At 30.0% G+C, this 22,877-nt stretch overlaps 2 protein-coding genes across 3 annotated transcripts in view; one reads left to right on the top strand and one right to left on the bottom strand.

Annotated features, from left to right (window-relative positions):
* LOC139098689 (chondroadherin-like) overlaps positions 1-22,877 on the top strand; it is a 57,948-nt gene that overhangs the window by 12,679 nt on the left and 22,392 nt on the right. Inside the window, exons 2-3 of one of the 2 annotated variants that reach the window (XM_070650952.1) lie at positions 3,368-3,566; positions 3,644-3,765. The gene's annotated coding sequence lies outside the window, so the exon portion shown is untranslated. Of the gene's footprint in view, positions 1-3,367; positions 3,766-22,877 lie in introns of both variants that reach the window. The other variant, XM_070650951.1, reaches the window with a different exon arrangement.
* On the bottom strand, positions 21,581-22,427 carry LOC139098695 (uncharacterized). The gene is made up of 2 exons (XM_070650959.1): positions 22,034-22,427; positions 21,581-21,971 (listed from the first exon to the last, which is right to left on the bottom strand). Exons 1-2 carry the CDS (start codon positions 22,379-22,381, stop codon positions 21,594-21,596), a joined length of 726 nt encoding a protein of 241 aa, XP_070507060.1. The 5' UTR covers positions 22,382-22,427; the 3' UTR covers positions 21,581-21,593.

The following is a 22,877-nucleotide window of genomic DNA, read 5'->3' as shown; positions in this document are numbered from 1 at the left end:
TTTATTCGGACAAGCTTGAAAAGCAGCAAAAAACAAAGAATGAAGATGTTGAACAATAAATTATTGTTTATGAAAAAAATGTTATTAAATATTCATAACAACGAGAAAATACTGAAGATGCAATGAAAAGCTCTTTCTCTCACTGTGTGTGCTGTATGTGCTGTATATTAACTTATTATTATTCCCATTGAAATCCATTCTTTCATCATCACAATTCATAAAGAATCACAATTTTTTTTTGTGTGGCTAAATTTCGCAATGATGAAGGCATAAAAATGGAAAATTTATGAGCCCTTTTTCTTGTGGCAAAAAATGAATGAAAAATCCTTTGTAATTGATAATGACAAAAGGTACTTTTTGGAACTTTATGCTTTCATGAAAAATAAAATTTGTTATCAGACTGACTGTGGATATTATTCTGACGCATGATGTAGTCATAGACACCATGATATTTTTACGCATTTTTTGACACAGACAGTTGATGGGAAAAAATGAGGAAGGGAAAATATTGTGATATTTTTTTTGGCATGGAGATGCTTTGGTGATAGAAAATTCTTAAGGAACTTTCGGTTCTTTTTATGCGGAAAAGGATATAACTGGGGCAGTCAATTGATTATTTTGACTTGATTTTCTCAAGATTTTCTGTTTTATTTAAGACTTTTTAGAGTCAATTTTAGTTGGACTTATTCAGTAGCGTATCCAAAGGATAACGAAGGTAACATTCATTAATAGACTCATTAATAGGAGTGGTTTCTTGATTCATGACTTCTTTACTATATAATGATCATGAGTTCGAAACTAACAAAGGGACTACAAGCAAAATAATCATCAATGAAGAGTTTAAGGGACATGTTGCAGTTCTTGAGATAAACAGGGACTAATTCTGGGGTAAAGGACTGTCGTACTTCATACGACGGGGAAAAGGAAGCCTATATACGTTAGTCTTATTATTGTTTAACTCCAGCCCTAACTCATTTAAATTGTTGATACATGAAGAGCTAATTTGCCGTGTCAGGATGCTTCTAAACAATATATCAATATTACCAATTATGGCATGCTTGTTGCTTGGACAAAATTTTTGCCTGGGAGGAGGGGGGTTGGGGCTCGACACAAAGCTTGGAGTCGATTCAGATCTTGCATGAAAAAGTCGATTCAATTCGACTCGACTCAAAATAAAATTTTAATACTGAGTTCGACTTTAACCTGTCTCCTTAATTGAACAATTTTCTTGTTAAATTGACTTATATATCCTCAACTAACCACGAAAAGGTACTCCTAGCGACTATGTTGTGTTTAAGTATTTAGAAATCAAGTTTATGTTTATTTAAATTAAATTTCATCAGCATTTAAGAAATCAAAACACAGAAAAGCGTAAAAAATTAAACAAAAAGGAAAAACTTTTTCGTGTCACAAAAACAAAGTTAAAAATAATAAAAAAAATGTCAAGTAAAATGCGGAAAAGAAAAATCTCTTTTTTGTGTAGATTAATAAAAGATTAGCATGTACTTTTTGTTTACCTTTCTTTTAAAGACTTCAATATCAAACGTAAGGAAAAATATAAAGTCCCTAAGCAACAAATTTGATGCTTTCAACTTCAAATCATGATTTGTTCATGTCAGATTCATTGTTTATGTCAGTCACAGTAATATTTTTTACCAAGACATTGTAAAGTGTCATCACTGCTGGCATGGAATTCTGAGAAATTTTGTTTGTTTTTGACCTTTAAAAGATAAAAATAAGGAAGTTTTTGAGGGAAATGGTAAATTTGAAATTTAACGGTTTTTTGGAATTTGAAAGAACAGAGTCATTAGCAGCCAACTTCACGTTTGTTTACACTTGAAATTAATCATAATTAAATTAATTAATTCTAGCATTTTAACACAATTTTTATCGGTTTTTTGAAATTTAAACAAATTTTTACCAACTTCACGTTTATTTGAAATGAAAATTAAATTGATTCTAGCATTTTAATTCAATTTGGAAATTTAAACTGATGTTCGCAGCCAACTTCACGTTTGTTTACATTTGAAATTTGACTTAAAAATTCATTAATTCTCGAAATTAGGAATGATTTCAAGGTTTTAAGCTGTTTAACTTGCAAGTTAGTATCAGATCCAACAATATCTAGTGTTACTAAGCTTTCTCATCCTTAAAAGCATGAATTTTAAAGCCACAAAATTATTTCCAAAAAACTACAAAAAATTTAAAATTTCTGCAAAAGCTATTTAAAGCATTAAGCAAAGCAGACTCAACCGCAAGCAAAAATTTAAAACCTTTTTCCTATACAAAATAAGTGGAGCAGTAATTCATGCATGAATATGAGCACCAACACATGTGAAAGTGGTTAAAAAAACTTTTCATTTTATTTATATTCCAGTAAAAATTGCACTTTTTTTTGTGCATTTCGTATCTCAAATTATTATGTATATTTCTGTTTCTGTCTGCATGTTGTAGCAACCAGTAACAACATACATACAACAGTCGATGTAGTTTATTAAAAAAGTTTTTTATCCTCATACATGCACACACACACACACACAAAAGTGAGAGCAGCACAAAAAAAAATATATAAAATTGAAATCCTTTTTCATACATACATTCTGGCTTCTTGTTTATCGTCGTGGCATGGAAAAAATGTTTGTTTTTTTTACTCATTCTAAAATGATGCAAAATGTCCCCGTGTTTGGACATGTGGTTTTAGCGCATTTTTGGGTGGTGACAGTAATTTTGTCCAAAAAGGAAAGCGGATTTGCCCCCAAACTCCTTCCTTCTCCTCTCTAAACATACCCCAGTCTAGCGATCGTCATTTGATCATCAAATAACGGAAAAATTATTTTTGAAAATTAACGGTCAAAAAATTTTCAAATTTCTGAGAGAAAAATTACACGTTTTTTGAGTATTGAAATCAAAAACTCATTATTCTAAGCCATTTAGTCATGGTATTTGACTGATAAATGAATCATTAGAACATTGACTTGATGCTACAAGGCAGTTGCTTTGGATAGTGACAGGAGGTAACATCAAGATAGAAAGAGAAGTCATTTCATGAAAACCTAAAAAAATTCAAGAATTTACTAAAAAAAGTGGGAGAAGAGGGGGAATTTTTCTCTCTTAACCCCTCAAAATAAGCCCTAACAAGGCTAATCCTTCAAATCCGAGCTCTGTGCGATAGCTTGATCGCACATCAGCCAGCACTACCCATGCCTACCCAGCTTCATTCTAGCCTACCCAGCTCTACCCTAGCCTGCTCAGCTCTACCCATGCCTACCCAGCTCTAAGTAACCCTGCCCAATCAAACTGAAATTAAATCTGTCATTTTTCCATTTTAAAAATGCGCTAAACATTCCCGTTATGTTCTTTTCTATAGGAATCAGTTTATCAGATGAGTAGAAGAACTGAGAGAAAAAATTGAAAAAAAATGAAATTTTTGCATCATAAATAGAGAAAAATAACATGAAACTTAATCTGAATATCACTTGAAAGCCATTGCATGTCTCGTATTCATCCCGAAAAAATAAGAAATGAAGATAGTAGAATGAGAACAAGTGAAGACCGACAAGAATGAAGTGACAAGAATAACAATAAATTTTATGTACATTATAAGAAAGTTGAAGAAAAATAAGAAAATTTTATTTGATACAAGGATACTTTTTTAAAGTTGTCGCATTGGTCGAGTAGCTAGTTATAGAAGACAAACAACATACTCAAGAAGACACAAGACGTGAAGCACAGGAGAGGACAGAAATTCATAAATATAGATATCAAGTGAGTGTCTTTTTTATATTTTTTTGTTGATTTTTTTTTTTTATAAAATTTTCAATAATTTTTGGTGCAAGTTTGGAATTTGTGGGGTAATATGAGGGTATATTGAGGGGTGTCCAACAACTCCAATTTAACAATTCTTTTAATGGAAAATTTAAAAAAAAATTTTAAAACAAATTTTAAATTTATAAAAAACAGATTTTTAAATTTTTAAAAAACAAAATTTTGAATTTTTAATTTTTTTTTTTGAATTTTTAAAAAAACAAATTTTTAGATTTTGGAAAACCAAATTTTTAAAAAACAAAATTAAAAAATTTAACTTTTAAAAATCAGTTTTTTCATGAATTTTAAAAGACAATTTTTCAAATTTTTTAAAGAAAATTATAAAAAACAAATTTTCAAATTTAAAACATTTTATAAATTTAGAAAAACAAGTTTTTAAATTTAAAAAATCAAATTTTCAATATCAGAAAATCAAATTTTCAAATTTTAGAAAAACGAATTTTTAAATTATAAAAAATAAATTCTTAAATTTTAAAAATCAAAAATTCAAACTTTAAAAAAACAAATTTTCAAATTTAAAAACAAAAAAATTTTCAAATTTTTAAAAAAAAAAAATTTTAAATTTCAAAATCAAAACTTTTTTAAAAGTTTTTAAATTAAAAAAAATAATTTTTAAATATTTAAAATGTTTTCATGGGTTTTCATATTTTTAAAACAATTTGAAAAAAAAATTGAAACATTTAAAATAAACATTAAAATTTATAATAAATGAGAAGTGACGTCTAGGTCAAAAAGAAGACAAAAGATAAAAGAAAAGTTGAGTAGACTCGACATTTATTTATAATAAATTTTGTAATAAATCAATTTTCACGTTCACGATTGTAAAAAGCTTGTCAAAAAATTCTTTCGAGTATTTTTTTTTCTTCTATTTATGTTTTTATCTCATTCCATCTCATGAAATATAAATTAATGTTCAATAAACTTTCGCTTTAAATTTGGCTTAAGAAATTTTTCCTCGTCTTTTCACTTTTAAGACGGAAAAATTGAAAAGGAACAAAAATTTTACGGCGTGTTCAACAAATGAGAAAAGAAAAGGAGCAAAAAAAAGTTTTTTTTATATTCAACGCTAAGTAAAAGTTTTTCTTTTCATAATTTAATTGTTTTTAAAGATCATCTTGTGAGAGGAAGGAGCTTTCTTTTCATTTTTACTGTTGCTTTTTAATACTTTTACAGAATATTAATAAATAATGAGGGAAGAAAATAATTTTTTTGATGTTAGTTTGATGGATTTTTGAAGAGATTTTTTGAGGATTGAAGTGATGTGAATTGAAAAAGGATTTTTTAAAAAAAAAAAAAAAACTATGAAAATTTTTGTTTTTTTTTTCAAACTTTCAATTCAAAATAAAAAAGTAAATTTTGATTCAAATTTTTGTAGTTCTCTCAGTTTTGATAAATTTAAGTTTTAACTTTCGGTAAATTTAAATTTTAAATAAAATTCTACAAATTTTATGAAAAATTCTACAAATTTTAAATTTAATTTCATAAATTTTAATTCTATAAATTGAAAGTTTTGAAATTTTTGAATTAAAAAAAATAGTTTTAAAATTAGAAATTTTAAAGTTAACAAGAATTAAATTTAAATTTTAATTCAAAATTCAATTGACTTAAATATGATACTTTTAAGTTTGAGTTAGCTAGAATTTTAAAATTTTAGTAAAAAATTAAAATTGAAGTTTTGAAGAGTAAATAAAACATATGTAATAATAAAACTCAATTAAAATTTAAATATAAAAATTTATATTTAAAACTATTGAATTAGATGTATAAAAACAAGTATAAGAGAATTCAATAAAATTCAAATTTAAATTTATAAATAAGAAATGTTAAAATTGTTAAAATTTAAATTTCCTTAAATATAAAATTTCCAATTTTACAACTTTTTTATATAATTTAAAACTAAATTCTATAGACAATTTAAATTTAAATTTGAGTTCATTAATCAAACTTTGAAAAATTAAAAATTTAATTTTAAAAACAATTAACTTTTTAATTTTTTTTTTACATTTTAAAATCAAAAATTTATTGATTTAAAAATTTTAAAATCGTTAAAAATTTTAATTTAAATTTTTTTTCACGAATCAAATTATTTTCAACGTAAAATTCAAACTTGTAAGATTTATTTTTAATTTTGACTCTTTAAATTCAAAGACCTAATAATCAGTTCAAAGACCTAATAAAAATCTTTCCAAGAACTCTAAAATGAGAATCCAAAAAGGATTGAAATTCACACAAAACACCTCAAATCGAGGTAAATAAATCACAAAAGCCACAAAATACTTCCAACGGAAAGCAACAGAAGTAAGAAAAGAAGAAAGACACACACAAAAAAGAAAGAAAGTAAGCAATTCATTGCCTGAAGCACCCCAAAAAGTTCATTTTGACAGCAGTCATAATTCATAAAAAACTCATTGATTCGTAACAATATGAAAATCATTTTCGTGGAAATTTTCTCAATTAACTTTTTTTTTTGTAAATGACGGAAAATAATCGTTGAATACTAATGTAAAATATGCTGATTCCACCTCCATATAATCCAAAATATCTTAAGAATATCAAAAGCTCGACAGCTCTTTAAAGACTAAATTATCTGCTTATGAGGTTAACAAAATTAAGAAGCCACAACATTAGGTAGGCTTGCCTTAAGCTTTTAAGCTCATTTTCGAATCCTTTTAAATGTATAAAGTCAATAAGAGACATAAGCAATTAAGACTTTTAACGTGTTTGAGGATGACCTGAAGGAAAAATTTAATTTTTTTTTGTGTCTTGCTTCCTTTTTCCTTTCTTATTAAAATCCCCAGAGCTCATCTCGTATTCGTCCCTTCTGTCCTTTTAGTAAGGAAAATTATTTCTTTTTTAACCATGAATTTTTCATTTTCATTTAAATTTTTTTTTGTCTTTTTTTTCATTCTTTAAATCAAATTCATTAGAGATGAAAAATTAAGTTTTATTATATGGAACCTCTTTCCATCCTCCCTTTTTCTCTCTTCCCCCCTCTCTTCAAATAATATCTTATATGGGACATTAGAAAACCCTTAAATATCTAGGAATTAAGGGGCTTGTTTGGAGGTTTTGTAGTTATTGTGGTATCAGTGGCACCAGGAGGGACTTTTGTATCAAACGCAATAATTGAGAAAAGTTGCATTGACTCGAAAAAACTCACAAAAAATTACAGATTTGACCCCTTTCCTCAATATTCGTCCCGACGTGACACATAGGTTGTCTTCGAGTTCTTCCTAGTGTACGTTTCAAATTAGATATACAGTACATGACATGACCATGGCTTCGAATCGAATTTGGCAAAATCCGACCCTACGCTAGAGTCACCTTGGCTTTTTCACGTTGTTTGTCATTAGGGTACGAATTTGAACAGAATTTTGGTCTATTCGGCAAGCTTCATAATGCAAATTGTCGCGTTTTATTTACCCCAGTGTGAGGGACTTTTTATTGTTCGCAACACATCTTGGTAAGCTTCTACCGAGACCGCACACGAAATAGAGTTCATGGCATTTCCAAAAAAATATTGACAGCCTATAGGTGTCTACCACCGATCTCCCGAATCCCAAATCTCATTTCCTGTCTATCTGTTGGCTCGACCGATAAAAAATCGTCTAAAAATTCACAGAACAAAGCATCCTCAAAATTACCTTAAATCAGCGTTGTCTAAACTTTTTTGTGGCCACCTTGGTGGTAACTTACTTACTTCCTTGGCGACTTGTCCTTGTCTACTTGGGTGCCCATTGCCGCATTTAGAATACGTCGGAAATAGTAAGACCTTGGTGGTAAGTCTCGACCAATACCTAACATCACTTACAGTTAATGTTTTTCAAAACAATTAGTGTGCTGCGATACACAATTTAGTCAACATTTCCTTTAATGAATAATCATTCCATTACATAACATTTAAAACACCCCACACGAAACACGGAAACAAGAAAATGCTAATTGTAAGGAAAATTTTCGGGTGAATTAGAAAAAAAAAAGTTTTGTTTAAATATATCTTAATTAAAGGACATTGTCCATATCGTATGTCAATTTACCCAGAACATTTGTAAATGTATGAATTGAAATTCGATTCATTCATTAAGTTGATATAGAAGATGTTATAAAGAAAGTGGGTAGGAGGAATTGTCGATGCGAAAAATGTTCATCAATTAAGTTGGATGGAGAATGTGTTAATAGATATCATTTTGAAGTAGTTTTTGGGAGTTTTGTGAGGGATATTGTTTAAGGAAAGAGAGTGCTCATTTGGATATTTTTCTGGAGATGGTTCTTGTTTTATGAGTAGTTTTGAGAATTTGAGTATAGATTAGAGCTAGAAATTGACCCAAATTTCATATGAAGTTGAGTCAACTTGAATTGACTTTTCCTAAATTTTTCCATCCAAAATCTGAGTCTCCATCAAGTTCAAATATAGACCAGGAGTGTATTTTGATGGGATGTTGTACCAACCCCCTTTTCCCTTATTTTGATACATTTCATTTGATTAGGAAACCCTTCTGCTCTCTGAAATTCTAAAATATTTCTGGATTGAACTCTAATATGGACCATTTTGGACTCACTATACTAAGGATGATGAATTTGTTTATTAGTTAATTCAATGCCAATATTCAACGACATTGTATGGGATTAAACCCAGGCTTAGAAACTCCGCGGTAATATCGCTGTATCTATATAAATACCGTTAAATAACCCTAGTTTCCTAGTGGAATTAAACCTAATTGTATGTTTTAAAAATGAACGAAGTTAAAGAAATGTTAGAAGATTTTGCAATGTTAATTAAGGGGAGGAGAGTATTAAGCATCATGGTGTGGGAGCATTGTGGATGGAGAGGTCTAAATCCCTAGCGAATGTTTCCTAATTGATCTATAAAGAGATTAAAGATCGCTGTAAAATATCAAAGTACCAAATCACTTACTTAACCTCCAAATTAGTTTTTTTTTTTAAATTTGAATATATCTTGAATATCTTTAAATCCTCATCATCTTTCAAATATATTGACATTTCCACGTGCTCGCAGCTATAACGGAACAAAATAAATTTCGTCCACCGGAAGAAGCAAAAAAGAACAAAAAAAAAAATCAAAATTCACAGAACCTTTTTCTCCCCCATCCAAATAAACTACAGAAAAAGGAAGCCTTGTTAAGCATGAGTGTAACAATAATTGTTAATTTAGGATCGATTCTATAATTGTTAGCACATCCTACATTTCCTCCACCTACTTGCCTTCTCTTCCCCTTGTCTATAGCTTGTAATGAAATTCTTTTCTTTCTCTTCCTTGCCTTTTTTGCTCTCTCATGTTTAACTTTTTTAATATAATTTTCTCCTCTCATTTCCACTGTATTTACACAGCTTCTGTTATGCTCGGAAATTAAAATAATTTTCATCATGTTCTCCAACCTCCATTTTCGAGCTGTTTTTTTAATGTCCGTTTACTTATTTATGTCATTTGAAAAATTATCCAACAATTAAAGCACCAAACCGTTGTCGTGAGGCTATAATTTGGTTATAAGCTTAAAGATCCCCTATCACAATTCATTTTCCTTCTTTTTTGTGCTGCGATTGCAGAAAAGTAAGAAAAAAGGAAATAAAGACATTTAAATAAAATGACTTCTTCTTGGCATCTTTTGGAAGTTGTTAGCTTTTGGGGATGTTGTAGGAAACATTTTGATTTTGGAGACTAGCTTTAATGTGAGTTTGGGTTCTGTGTGCATTTTGTGGATATTTTGAGGTCAATGATGTCGATTTTGATGCAGAAGTTGTCCTTTAGCTTGTTATTCGCTTTGCTCGTCAGTCTTTCGGCCAGTTTGACAATTTGTCCGTAAATCTGTCCGCCAGACTGTCTGTTAATCTGGCCATCAGTCTGCTCATCATTCTGTCCGGCGGTTTGACAATCTGTCCGCGATTTCAGTCTGTCCGTCAGTCTGTCCGTCAGTCTGTCCGTCAGTCTGTCCGTCAGTCTGTCCGTCAGTCTGTCCGTCAGTCTGTCCGTCAGTCTGTCCGTCAGTCTGTCCGTCAGTCTGTCCGTCAGTCTGTCCGTCAGTCTGTCCGTCAGTCTGTCCGTCAGTCTGTCCGTCAGTCTGTCCGTCAGTCTGTCCGTCAGTCTGTCCGTCAGTCTGTCCGTCAGTCTGTCCGTCAGTCTGTCCGTCAGTCTGTCCGTCAGTCTGTCCGTCAGTCTGTCCGTCAGTCTGTCCGTCAGTCTGTCCGTCAGTCTGTCCGTCAGTCTGTCCGTCAGTCTGTCCGTCAGTCTGTCCGTCAGTCTGTCCGTCAGTCTGTCCGTCAGTCTGTCCGTCAGTCTGTCCGTCAGTCTGTCCGTCAGTCTGTCCGTCAGTCTGTCCGTCAGTCTGTCCGTCAGTCTGTCCGTCAGTCTGTCCGTCAGTCTGTCCGTCAGTCTGTCCGTCAGTCTGTCCGTCAGTCTGTCCGTCAGTCTGTCCGTCAGTCTGTCCGTCAGTCTGTCCGTCAGTCTGTCCGTCAGTCTGTCCGTCAGTCTGTCCGTCAGTCTGTCCGTCAGTCTGTCCGTCAGTCTGTCCGTCAGTCTGTCCGTCAGTCTGTCCGTCAGTCTGTCCGTCAGTCTGTCCGTCAGTCTGTCCGTCAGTCTGTCCGTCAGTCTGTCCGTCAGTCTGTCCGTCAGTCTGTCCGTCAGTCTGTCCGTCAGTCTGTCCGTCAGTCTGTCCGTCAGTCTGTCCGTCAGTCTGTCCGTCAGTCTGTCCGTCAGTCTGTCCGTCAGTCTGTCCGTCAGTCTGTCCGTCAGTCTGTCCGTCAGTCTGTCCGTCAGTCTGTCCGTCAGTCTGTCCGTCAGTCTGTCCGTCAGTCTGTCCGTCAGTCTGTCCGTCAGTCTGACCATCAGTATGTCCGTCAGTCTGTCCGTCAGTCTGTCCGTCAGTCTGTCCATCCTTTTCTAGTCATCACGAGTGAATGGAGATTCACTTGCTCCATCAATCAACATCCAACCACTTCCAATTACTTCATTAAATCATCCAAAGCTTACCTAACCATAAAACCACCTAAAAAAAGCTTCAATCACATCAATGTCCACAAAACTAACCTCATACATTAGGTCTCTTTCAAGCAAATCATTTTATTTCCGCAAACATCCTGCCATAAGTGTTGCCATAAGTAGATCAACATTGTAAAAGATGTAATAAAGATCTACTTCGTAACGGAAATTTCAATAAATTTACAAAAGGGACTTACAAACAACCTGAGTGTTGTCTCTTCTCGGAAAATAGCTCGTAGAGGAAGCAATCATCATCATCATCATCATAGATAAAGATTCAATGTGTGTTCATCGTATGCATTTTGTGTACTGCGAAATACATTTTTATCTGATGTCACTTGACCTTATTTTTGCAACTTGATATGGTATGTCACGTAGTTATGGAAATAAATTGACTTTTTGGAGCTTTTGTTTTTTTGGGAATGTTTTTTGGGTAATTGGGTTGGAGTTGCATTTATGGATAGAATTTGGAGATAAGTTTTGAGCGTAATTGATATGATAATTGAGGACAGATGTGTGATGGGCAGAGAGCTAATAGAATTAGGATAAGCTGATTGACTAGTAGGGTGGGTGACGGACAGACTAACAGACAGACTGACGGACAGACTAACGGACAGACTGACGGACAGACTGACGGACAGACTGACGGACAGACTGACGGACAAAAACCCTCTCCCCACCAAGTGCATTACATCATAAGTAACTGACCCTCTCTACTCACTTAACGTTATTTTTTGACAGACATCCAATTAACAATTCCCAACATCATCCAAAAACAAAATAAAATCGAAAATTTCTCATAAACAATTCATGACGTGCCAAAAAAAAATTATCATATCAGGTCATTATCACATGCAATTTATCTATTGCATTAAAAATCCATAAATTTTCATTCCTCAATATTATTTAATTCGTGTCCTATTTACAGTTAAAGTGATCGGATATAAATTCTCAATGGAGTTGTCAGGGGTGTAGTCAGGGGAAGGCATTCAAGTGGTGGGGTAAGCTCTGAAGTTAAGAATGTCAGGGAGTCTGGGAATTAGGGCCGTCAGGAGGTAAGAGTAATCAGGGGGTTAGGGAAGTCAGAGCGTTATGGTTAGGGAATTTAAAGGGTTAGGAGAGTCAAGGAGTCAGAGGATTAGAGGAGTCAAGGGATTGGGGAAGTAAAGGGTTTAGGGGTGTCAAGTGTCAAGGGAAGTCAAGAGTTTAAGGGAGTCAGGGGTTTAAGGAAGTCAAGGGTTTAGAGGAGACTGATGGTTAGGAGAGTTAGGGGGTTACAGGAGTCAATGGGTTAATGGAGACAGAGGGCTAGAGATGTCAAGGGGTAAGAAGAGTCAAGGGTTTAAGGAAGTCATGGGATTAGGGAAGTCAAGGGCTCATGGGAGTCAAGGGTTTAGGAGAGTTAGTTGATTAAGGGAATCAAGAAGTTAGAAGAATCAAGGGATTAGGAGAGTCAAGGGGTTATGGGAGTCATGATTTCAATATGAGCGATCTTCTCAAAAAATTCTGAATCTTCTCCTGAATCCACCCAGGCTACTTATATATCTCCATTTGTGTATATAAATAATCCAATTCAGCACCACGTGAAGGCACACAAGAAAAAGAAATTCTCGAGGATTATTCTTTTTATTCATCATAAAATAAAAAAAATCTCAATAAAGGCATTAAAATCTACTTGTCTCATAGAGAACCGCTTTACTGCTAAATGTTTCTTTTATTCCATTCATCTCTTCTACATCTCATTCAACATGTTTCTCCATCCTCCCCTTCCCCCACTCCACAATCAACTTATTTTATGAAGATTCTTGTGTATATATACAAGAGTATAAACAGCCTTCTGTCACAGACTATCGTTACGTTCGGTGCTCATCATCATGAATTTAAGAGCTTGTAGAATTAAGAAAATGGATGAAAAAAAGACGAGCGACAAAATTAAATCCACCCCTAATTTATATATATAAATTTTTTTCGGGTATTCTTCATCGCACTTTTCCGTTTCTTATGTCTTTATTCTTGTATAATAAAATGGAATAAATCAGAATTATATCATCATGGCATTACAAGAAGATTAGTTACGGAGAGGATTTTCATTGTAATTCTCTGATATGATAATCATCTTAATAAAAAGCTCTAAATTATCCAAAAAAATATCAACTTTGCTTTTGACGCTCATACGAGGCTTCCTCTAGAGGAATATTGCTAACATTGAGGTGAGAATTATCGTCAATGATGGGTTTGAGGTAATGAAAATTTTTTGTGTTTTTTTGGGGATGGTTTATTAACAGGGAAAATATTTTTATTAGCCTTGAAGCTTATGGGAAATTATCCATCGTTTTATTATGGTTGGAAGGTTTAGGTTACTTGTTGAGTAAATATGCGTCGAGACAGACGTCATGTAATGTCCTGGCTTAACAGATGTAAAAATTTTGAATTTTAAAAAATTTAAAATTTTTAAATTATAGCGGTTTTGAAATTTTTGAATTTTAACGGTTTTGAATTTTTGAATTTTCCAAAATTGAAATTTTTGAAATTTTCGAATTTCCCAATTTCGAAATTTTTGAATTTTAAGATTTTGAAATTTATGAATTTTTCAATTTTGAAATTTTTGAATTTTCCGATTTTGAAATTTTCCAATTTTGAAATTTTTGAATTTTCCGATTTTGAAAACTTTTGGATTTTCCGATTTTGAAATTTTTAAGTTTTCCAATTTTGAAATTTTTGAATTTTCCGATTTTGAAAATTTTCGAATTTTCCAATTTTGAAATTTTTGAATTTTCCGATTTTGAAATTTTTGAATTTTCAGGTTTTTAAAATTTTCGAATTTTCCGATTTTGAAATTTGTGAATTTTAGAAATTTAAAGGTTTTGTTTTTCATCAGTTTTAAAATTTTTGAAGTTAAAAGATTTTGAAATGTTTATATTTTAACGATTTTGATATTTTTGAATTTAGAGAGTTTGAAATTTTTGAACTTAGAGATTTAAAAATTTTAAATTTTAACTGTTAAGAAATTTTTGAATTTTAACAGTTTTGGAATTTATGAATTTGAAAAAAATTTAAATTTAATGTTTTTGTTTTTTCGAAAATTTGAATTTTAAAGGTTTTAAAAAATTTAAATTTTTAACGCTTAGATTTGAATTTTGGATTTTCTCAAAAATTTTGAATTTGAAGTTATACTTTTACCAGTTTTTATGGATCTACTCAAACCTAATAAAACTCTTAATAAAGTTCCCCAAATCCACAGCGACAGACGCGCTCTTCTTGTTGACATTAAATTAACATGTTTATGGGATGAGACACGTGGTGATGAGTATGTCTTGATTTATTCTGCACGACTTGGATACTTTTCTTTTTCACTCGACATTTTCATCTAGCTTTCATTGACTTGTTTGCCTTAACAAGTCAACAAAGTGAAGATTTTCTTTATGGTTGTTTTTCTCACTCACTAAGTTTACTGTTGCGAAACATGATTTGATGGCATTGACATCTGTGTCATAAAAAATTCAAAGAACTTTTTTTTTTTTTCGCAATCATTGAATAAATAACTTACGTGGAGGTAGGGGGAATCAGATTTTTCATTTAATGAATTAGAGATGAGATTTTGAATTGATTCAGCTATTCATGAATGACTTAATGTTTATTTCTATTGAACTTTGATGCTTATTCATAGTATTTATTGCCATAGAGAAAGATTTGATTGAGTGAAATTCTTCTAGTTATTATTGGAAAGGGTTGGTTGTTTACTCACAATTATTGTAGGTAAATAAGTATCTTATTCAATAGACATTCAAAAAACTTAAAAATTCTTAAAATGAAAATTGAAAAATTCAAAATTTAACGTTAAAAAATCAAATTTTTGAATTTTGACAATTTCTTAGAATTTTTAAAAATTCAAAATTTTAAAAGTTAAAAAAATTTAAATTTTCATACAAAATCGTCAAATTTTGAATTTTTACAAGTTAAAAACTATTGAATTAAATTTTAAACTTTATTTTCTTTAAAGTTCAAAAACTTCAAAATTTAAAATTATAAAAAAAATTTGATAATGAAAAGATTAAAATGTTAAAAAAAAAATAAAAATTGTTCAACTTCAAATTTTTAAATTAATTTAAAATTCTTAAGTTTATAAAAAGTTAAAAAATTCAATCAATTATCTAAAATTGTTTCAATTTTTATTTAATTTTTATTTATTTTAAAAAAATTAAATTTTTTTAGATTTTTTAAGTTTTGAATTTTTAAAATTTTAAAATGTTAAAGTATAAAAACACAACATTCTAAAGAGTTGAATCCTGAATTTAATTATTGACTTTTCCAATCGAATTATGCAACTTGGATGTAAATAAATCGATAAAAAGCTTGAAAATCCCTCGAGAAATTTTAGTTTTTAAACAAACAAAAATTTAAATTCCCATTTCTATGAAACTTCAGTTTTTTCTACAAACTTGCTTAAACCACCGACTTTATTTTTTTCCCCATTCTTTCAATTACAAAACTTCTGTTTAACACTCATAAACTTTACGGTATAAAACCTTGTAAGGATTCAACTAACAAACAACAAGTTTTTTTTTTTTCATTCTATTTTATTATTTTTAATGAGGAAAAAAAAGAAAAATTTTTTTTTTATTAAAATTAAAACTTGCTTGTTAATTAATTAAAGTTTTGAATGAAATTCAAGTTGTCACAACCTTACACCATCACTATGTACCACATTTTCTTGTGGTTCAATGTGAAGTTCTTGTTTGGTGATAAAGAAAGTTTCTTTATTTTTAAAAGATGTTGAAAATGACATTTTCTAACAAATCTATTTTAATTATAAAGTCTTTAAAACTTTGAAGTATTTAAAAATTGGATTTTATTAGCTTTAAGAAAATTACAAAGTTTAAATTTTATCTTTTAAATTCAAAAATTTAAAAAAATTCCAAAATCTTAATTTTTTAGTTAAAATTCAAAACTTTAAAAAATTAAATTATTTTTTTAAAAACTTAAAATTAAAAATTTTTTAATAGTAGCTCTAAAATATGTGAAAATTTGCTTCAAGTTTAGAAGCAAGAATTAAATTTCAAATTAAAAAATTTTTAATTTTTCATTTGTAAAACTTTCATTTTCAAATTTGATTACAATTTAAAAAATAAGTCTTTAATTTTAGTTCTCAAAATCGCACTTTAAAAAGATTATTTCAATTTAAAAAAGTCAAAAATCGTTAAAACCTTTAAAATATTAAACTAAAGCTTAATAAAGCCTATAACGTCATCCAAAAATAACTACTTCATTAATTTAAAAATATTTCACAACTTACATTGCAACAAAATAAAGTAAAAATTATAAAATTTTATTTACAACTCTCAATGAAATCCTCTTACTCAATTCAAGTCTATTCATTTGCGAGAAGCCAATGAAGCATGAAAAATTCATCACCATAAAGCTCTATTTTCATCAAAAATAGTTTTAAATATTTCATCAACAATTTTTTCATCTGAAAATCGCTTTACAAAAAAAAAATAAAAAAAAAAATTGTTTTAATGCCAAATTGTGTCACGAGAATAAAATAAAATATGTTTTTTGTTCTCCTTGTTTAATTTAAAATAACAAAAAAAAAAGAAAAAAGAAAAATCGCAATAAAAACACAACCAAAAGCACTATCAGCATTCGAAAGCTTTTCCTGTTTTTCGAAATAACATTAACCGAATATTTGTGTTTTTTGCTTTTGCCATTAAATTTTTAAGACTCATCTCAATTAAAATTTAATGAATTTCAAAATGCATAATATGCGGATACAGAACCTACCCCGAATGTTGCAACAGCGGCAATTTTATGTGTATAGTCACATAAAAAAAAGCTCATTTTTTTTTATTTCAGCAAATATGCTATAATGAAATACTAATAAACTCTTTCAGTCTATGTTTCATATTATAGACTAGTCTGCAATATATTTTATTATTTTTTTGTTGCTGCTGCTACTGTTGTATATTAAGCTACCATACATGTCTGTGTCATGGTTGTGATGAGGAACAAGTGATGTTGATTTGGTTGTTGAGGGATTAGAACGAATTTTTAATGATTTTAAAGGCTTGTTTATTTGTTAAAAGCTCATTTAAGCTATGATTGTCTGAATATTTGGGGAAAGTGATTTAAATTGCCATAATTACAATTCTTTAGCTTACAAAATTAAACAGTTTTCAAAAAAGCTTAAATTTATGGAAAAGCTCAATTTTTTCAAATAGCTCAAAAAAGCTAAATATTGCTAGAAGTTGATAGAACGCTCAAAATTGTAAAAATGTTCAAATATTTTTTAAAAAGCTTTCATGTGTCACAAGGTCATAACTCTTTCAACATTTCAAATTTTACAAAACTCTAATACTAAAATCTCTAAAATTTACAAAAATTAAATTTTTTGAGAATGCTTAAGTTTAACTTTGACAAAAAGCTTAAGTTTCTTAAATAGCTTAGGTTAGTCATAAAACTATAAGTTCATCAATTGTCTAGTGTGTCAAAAAGCTCTAATTGTATTAAAATTCTTAAGTTTGTCAAAAAAAGCTTTAATTTTATCAAAATGCATTATTTTGTCAAAAAGCTCTACTTTTGTCAAAACGATTAAGTTTGTCAAAAAGCTTAAATTTGGCAAAAAGTTTGAGTTTGTCAAAAAGTTCTAATTTTGCCCAAAATCTCTAATTTTGTTAGAATGCTTTAGTTCGTCAAAAAGTTTAATTTTGTTAAAAAGCTATAATTTTGCCAAAAAGCTTAAGTTGATCAACTTAACATAAGCTCTTATTTTGTCGAAATACTTGAGTTAGTCAAAAAACTTAAATTTGTCAAAAAATTTTAGGTTTGCCTCAAAATAAAAATTTGTTAAAAATCTCGATTATTCTTAAAAAGCTCAAATATTTTCAAAAAGTTCAAAACTCAAAATGCTCAAAACAAGTAAAAAAATATCAAAACATCCCAAGCACAGCAGAACATTGCATAAATCTGTTGCATGTAAATTAAATTATATCGAAAGGATTAAAACATCCAAAAGAAACTGCACCAAAAAATATACACATGATGCGATATATAATGCGGTTGATGTTTATGAACTTTCTTTTCCTTTATTTGAAAATTTTGATGGTGCTCGGGTATCTCATGTCAGATACTTGCTTGGTATATATTACGACATAATCGTGAATAAGAAACAAAACCGGATTAAATAAAAACACGTAAAAATTGAGTTTATTAAAATCTTTAACAACAAATGATGAGCTTTTTCCATTGTTTTGAATTTTCATTGAAAATTCCCGCTCAATATTTTATGCGATAAAAATGAGCTTATGATGGGAATTGTACCCTTGAGTATATCCTCGTCTGTATAATTTGTAAAGCTCTGCCGCTCCACTGATGCTTTAATTTTCAATTCTATTCATCCGCAATAACCCCACCTCATCCGTCTCGCTACAATAGTAGTGATGTGGTTAATTTTATTTTAATAATTAATCAATAATTTTCGATACATTTTAGTTGAATTTTAAAACCAAAAAACATTTTTAGATGAGAGTGAAATTTTGCGGCTTTTTAGCTGTGGTTGTGATGAGTTCATTAATTTATTATAAATTTTTGATTATTTATGGAGCTTTTTATTCTATATAAAAATGAGAGGTTAGCCATGCTTTGTTTAATGAAATGAGATTTATATTTGAAAATTTGATTTTTTTGAAATGTATTTTAAAATTATTTCAATTCTAAATATAAAATTATTTCAATTCAAATTTTAAAACTGTTTGAATTCAATATTTTTATAACTGTTAAAAAATTCAAAAATTTAAATTTGCAACCCTTAAGAATTCAAATTTTTTGTAACCGTTAAAAATTCAACTTTTAAAAACATTAAAAATTCAAATTTATTTAAACCTTTAAAAATGTCAAATTTTTTTTTAAAATGTAAAGAATTAATTTTTTACTTCTAAATTTTAACAATTTCAAATTTACCGTTAACAGTTAATAATTCAAATATTCAAAGATTTTTAAAAATTGAGAAAAATTAAGGTTTTTTGATTCTTTTTAAGCAATAATAATTCTCAAAAAATCCCAAGTCGAAAACCTCAATTTTTGATTATCATAAATACAAATAAACACATTTTCACTTTCAAGATTGCTGCAATCAGAAACTTAATTATCATTTCATCGACCTTGTCTGCATCAACTGCAATTCTTTATAATTATTTTCCTTTAATCAAGAAAAATTTTCAATTATATTCCAGTCACATTTTTAAAATCAAAACTTTATAATAAAGATTATATTTCTACAACAAAATTGAATTTAAAGTAAAAACAAAACGAAGCTTTATAAATTTTTTTAATTATAATAATTTAATTCTACCAAGTCAGTTATCCACAAAACTCCATCAACTAGCAATAAAATAGAAATATTTTATTATGTTCAATTCCCACAAAATCAGCACTTGTAAGGACGATAAATTGATTAAATTTTTATTGTAAGCCTTTAAATAAAGCACATAAAAATAAAAATTACTTTTCATTCGAACCCCTTTTTTCAATGGCAGTTTTGTGGTGGAGGATTTTGTTCTTTTTTGATGATAAATAAAGTACGGAAATAAAAATTCTGTCTCAAAACTTTTTCCATTTATGGAGGCGGCAAGAAAAGGAGTGGGATGGTTATTAACAAGAAGCACAGAATAATGAAAACTTTTTTTGGGGGTTTGAGGAAGCAAATGAGCATTAGGAGGTATAAATGTTGATAACTGATGCGCAGTTCTTATAAATAAATTGATTTTATGTGGAAGTTTAAGGTTTTGGATGTTTTTGAAGCTTAAATTTGTTAAAAGTTTGAATTTCGATTTTTAACGGATTTTCTAATTTCAAATTTTGCAACTTTTATATTCAAAATAATCAAAAACTTCAAAATTATCCAGCAGAAGTACAAAAAACACAAACTCTTGCATCAACAGCTTATTAAAATTTGAATTTTAAAAACCACGTGTTTTTCCTCACTTCGAAAAGTTTTCTGCATTTTTTCTTGAAAATTCGACTTAAACTATCACTTTAATACCTGAATATTGTACGAAAACATGGCACAGACAAGTTTGTCAAACTTTTAATCTTCTACAATTGACAAAAAGTTAATTATGAAAGATTTTCTCTCAACCACGTGTTTTTCTCCCACTTGAAAAAGTATTTTCCGATTTTCTACCAAACAACGACATTCAAAATCCGATTTTAAGTTTCATAACAATCAAAAAGCATAGCAAAAGTCTCTTTTAAATACTTTTAATCCTCTATGAGCAGTAACATTCAGTAAACCAGCCAAAATAAACACATAACCTAAAATTTTTCACAAAAAAAAGTTGTTTGAAATATGACGACAACATTCAAAGCCCAGAAAAGTACTACAAAAAAAAAGGTTTTTTTTTCTTTCCTTCTTCATCTCATGCCTCCCCAACATCAGTACGTTCTAAATGTATACTGTGCTCAATAAGGATCAAAAATTATTAGCTTAAATGAGCTTTATGTAGCAGTTCATTGTTTCTCATTCTCTTACCATCTCAGTTTCAACAATAGCAGAGCATTGTTTTTAGCTTTTATGGTTATATTCTCAGACGGTAACTATTTCCATTTCTATACAACTTCCTTTCAAGATGCTTATTTCAGCAAACCATTTCCTCCATCTACATCGTTCTCATTCTCATACTCCTTGTGTGTTAATGTTCTGTTATTATTTTTGATTATCACTGAAATGAAAATCTTCGTAAATAAGAAAATGAAAATTAGAAGTTTTTTTTTGTGCTGCTTTTTGAGAAATGAGGGCGGTAATGAAGTATGAAGCAATCCCCGAAAAGAAAAAAAGGTGAAACGAGGGAAACTTTTGCTGTTGATGCCAAAAATTATGTATAAGAATAATGCAATGTAGAGGATACTTATAGCTTTTTAATAGAGCTTCAATCTGTTTCTATTATATCACCTAATGTTTCATCCTAATCAGCACAATGGATTTGATAATTAAGATTGAATTATTGGGTGGATAGGGGAGGGTATGGATGCAGATAAAGAGAAGATGAGAAAATTAAGAAATGTTCATTTATTTTTGGGTGAAATTTTGGATTTTTTGAGGAAGATAATTGACAGAATTATGGGTGATTTAGATGGACTTAAGGGTGGAGGTGCTGAGGAATGTCCAGTCCTTATTAGCTTTTGAGCTGGAGGCTCTGCGATTAATAATCTATTGAACCACACCCTTTAGACCCACAGTTCATTAGGATCCGAAACACTTGCGAGCGCTGCACATTGGAAGGACACATTGGGTCCATCATTAGACCTGATGTACCCTGCAATGTATCCAGTTACAATTCGTAAGATTTTGTAAAGAAAATCATCTCCATGCTAGTTTATCTCTTGTATACCCCTAACAGGCAAAGTGTCCGCTTTTTTGATGCTGTATCATGGAAGCATACTCTGCCTGTTAGGGTACCAAGCAGTTGAGACACATAATGTGCCAATGACCTCAAAACAGCACCCAACAAACAAACCCAGCTACGTAACTAGAGCGGTGAAATTGAAAAAGTACTTCGAAATTTAGTAATGTCTTGGGATTGAACCCAGGATCTTAGGAACGTAAGGCCAACGTTCTACCATTTAGGCCATTGATGTCATTTCATCAATCAAGTCAAATAACTAATTTAAATAATTTTTGATCGGTATTTTTCAAAATTCTTTGATTTTTTCAAATATTTTCTGATTTTTTCAAAAATTTATTGACCGTTATTTTTTCAAATTTTTTAAAATCATTATCTTAAGAATCATTCTCAATTTTCATATCAAAAATCTTACAATATTCACAATCAGCCTTCGAAAAGTCAAAATTAGGAAACAATTCAGCTATATCAGTCCATTTAACAGACAAAATCTCTTCATAATTTGCCTTAACTGCTGCTTTTTGTGATCCAATTACAGTGAAAATTGTTGACGTGACGTTCATTTTAAAAGCTTTAAGAATGTTTGCACGCGCTTTAAGCATTTCTACAGCAATTCCCCTATGACGATAGTTCTTCTTTGTTGTCATTCCAAAGTCTGTTAAATATTTGTCTGTGTTGTATTTTGTGTAGACATCATGTAGATTTTTAAAGTATTGGACAATTGATAAGATGTCACGGTTGTGTTCAGTCTTGATCTGTTTTGGAAATAATTGTGGAATTTTAGAGAATTTTATTGATTTTATGACTTAAATCTCACCTCAAATTTAGCCTCCTTCTCATTTTTAACATGAACATTAAACAGACAAATTCCAACAAGTTCATCGCCTTTGTAACATCCAACAGATAGCTTCATGTTCATTATTGATCGCCAAAACAGCAGTTTTTCAGTAATTGCTTCTGGACAGTCGGTTACACCACGACATTTATTGAAACTTTCCTCTGGACAGTACTCAGAAGCCATCATGTCAATTCCTTTGCTATAATCTTCCTCTAATAAGTCTTGAATTCGGTACTCAACAATCTCATCATTGTCTTTATCTTTTGCACTAAATTTATGGTAAATTGTTGGGAATGGAAGGTCACTTGGTCGTGTAAATCTTTCCATTTTGGAATTAATCTGATTTTTAATTCAAAAATTCTTGATTTAAGTTATTTTTCACTTGTTCAGTCGGAGTTTAACTGTACAAATAAAAACAATTTAGTTGGGAATGACCAGATTGTGTGTAATGACACGTATACTCTCTTACATACTTACTTATCATTACAACTGTGATCAATACTATCAAATCAATTAATATTCTTACACATATGCAGTTGATGCATATGTATCTATGTATGTATGTTTGCTCACACTCAAATTTTATTGTTAAATTAATAAAGTGTGTAAATGCCCTGCACACATTAAAAATTCAAGATGCTGTGATATCTGAGCAAAGTGGAATCTTGAGTATTAAGAATCGTTTAAGAGTATGGCTTCTGTGGTCGGGGATTAGGCAGCATATCAGAATTCTGTCCGAAGTAGAAATGATCGAAAATCCGGTCTCAGATCAGCGTGACTCTAGCACAAGACCAGATTCGAAAAAGTCTCATGTCAGACTAGA

Source organism: Chironomus tepperi, unplaced genomic scaffold, assembly GCF_022539635.2.
Source record: "Chironomus tepperi strain 1889 unplaced genomic scaffold, CSIRO-AGI_Ctep_v1 contig_450, whole genome shotgun sequence".
NCBI lineage: Eukaryota > Metazoa > Arthropoda > Insecta > Diptera > Chironomidae > Chironomus > Chironomus tepperi.
This window is presented reverse-complemented; position numbering and strand designations above follow the sequence as displayed.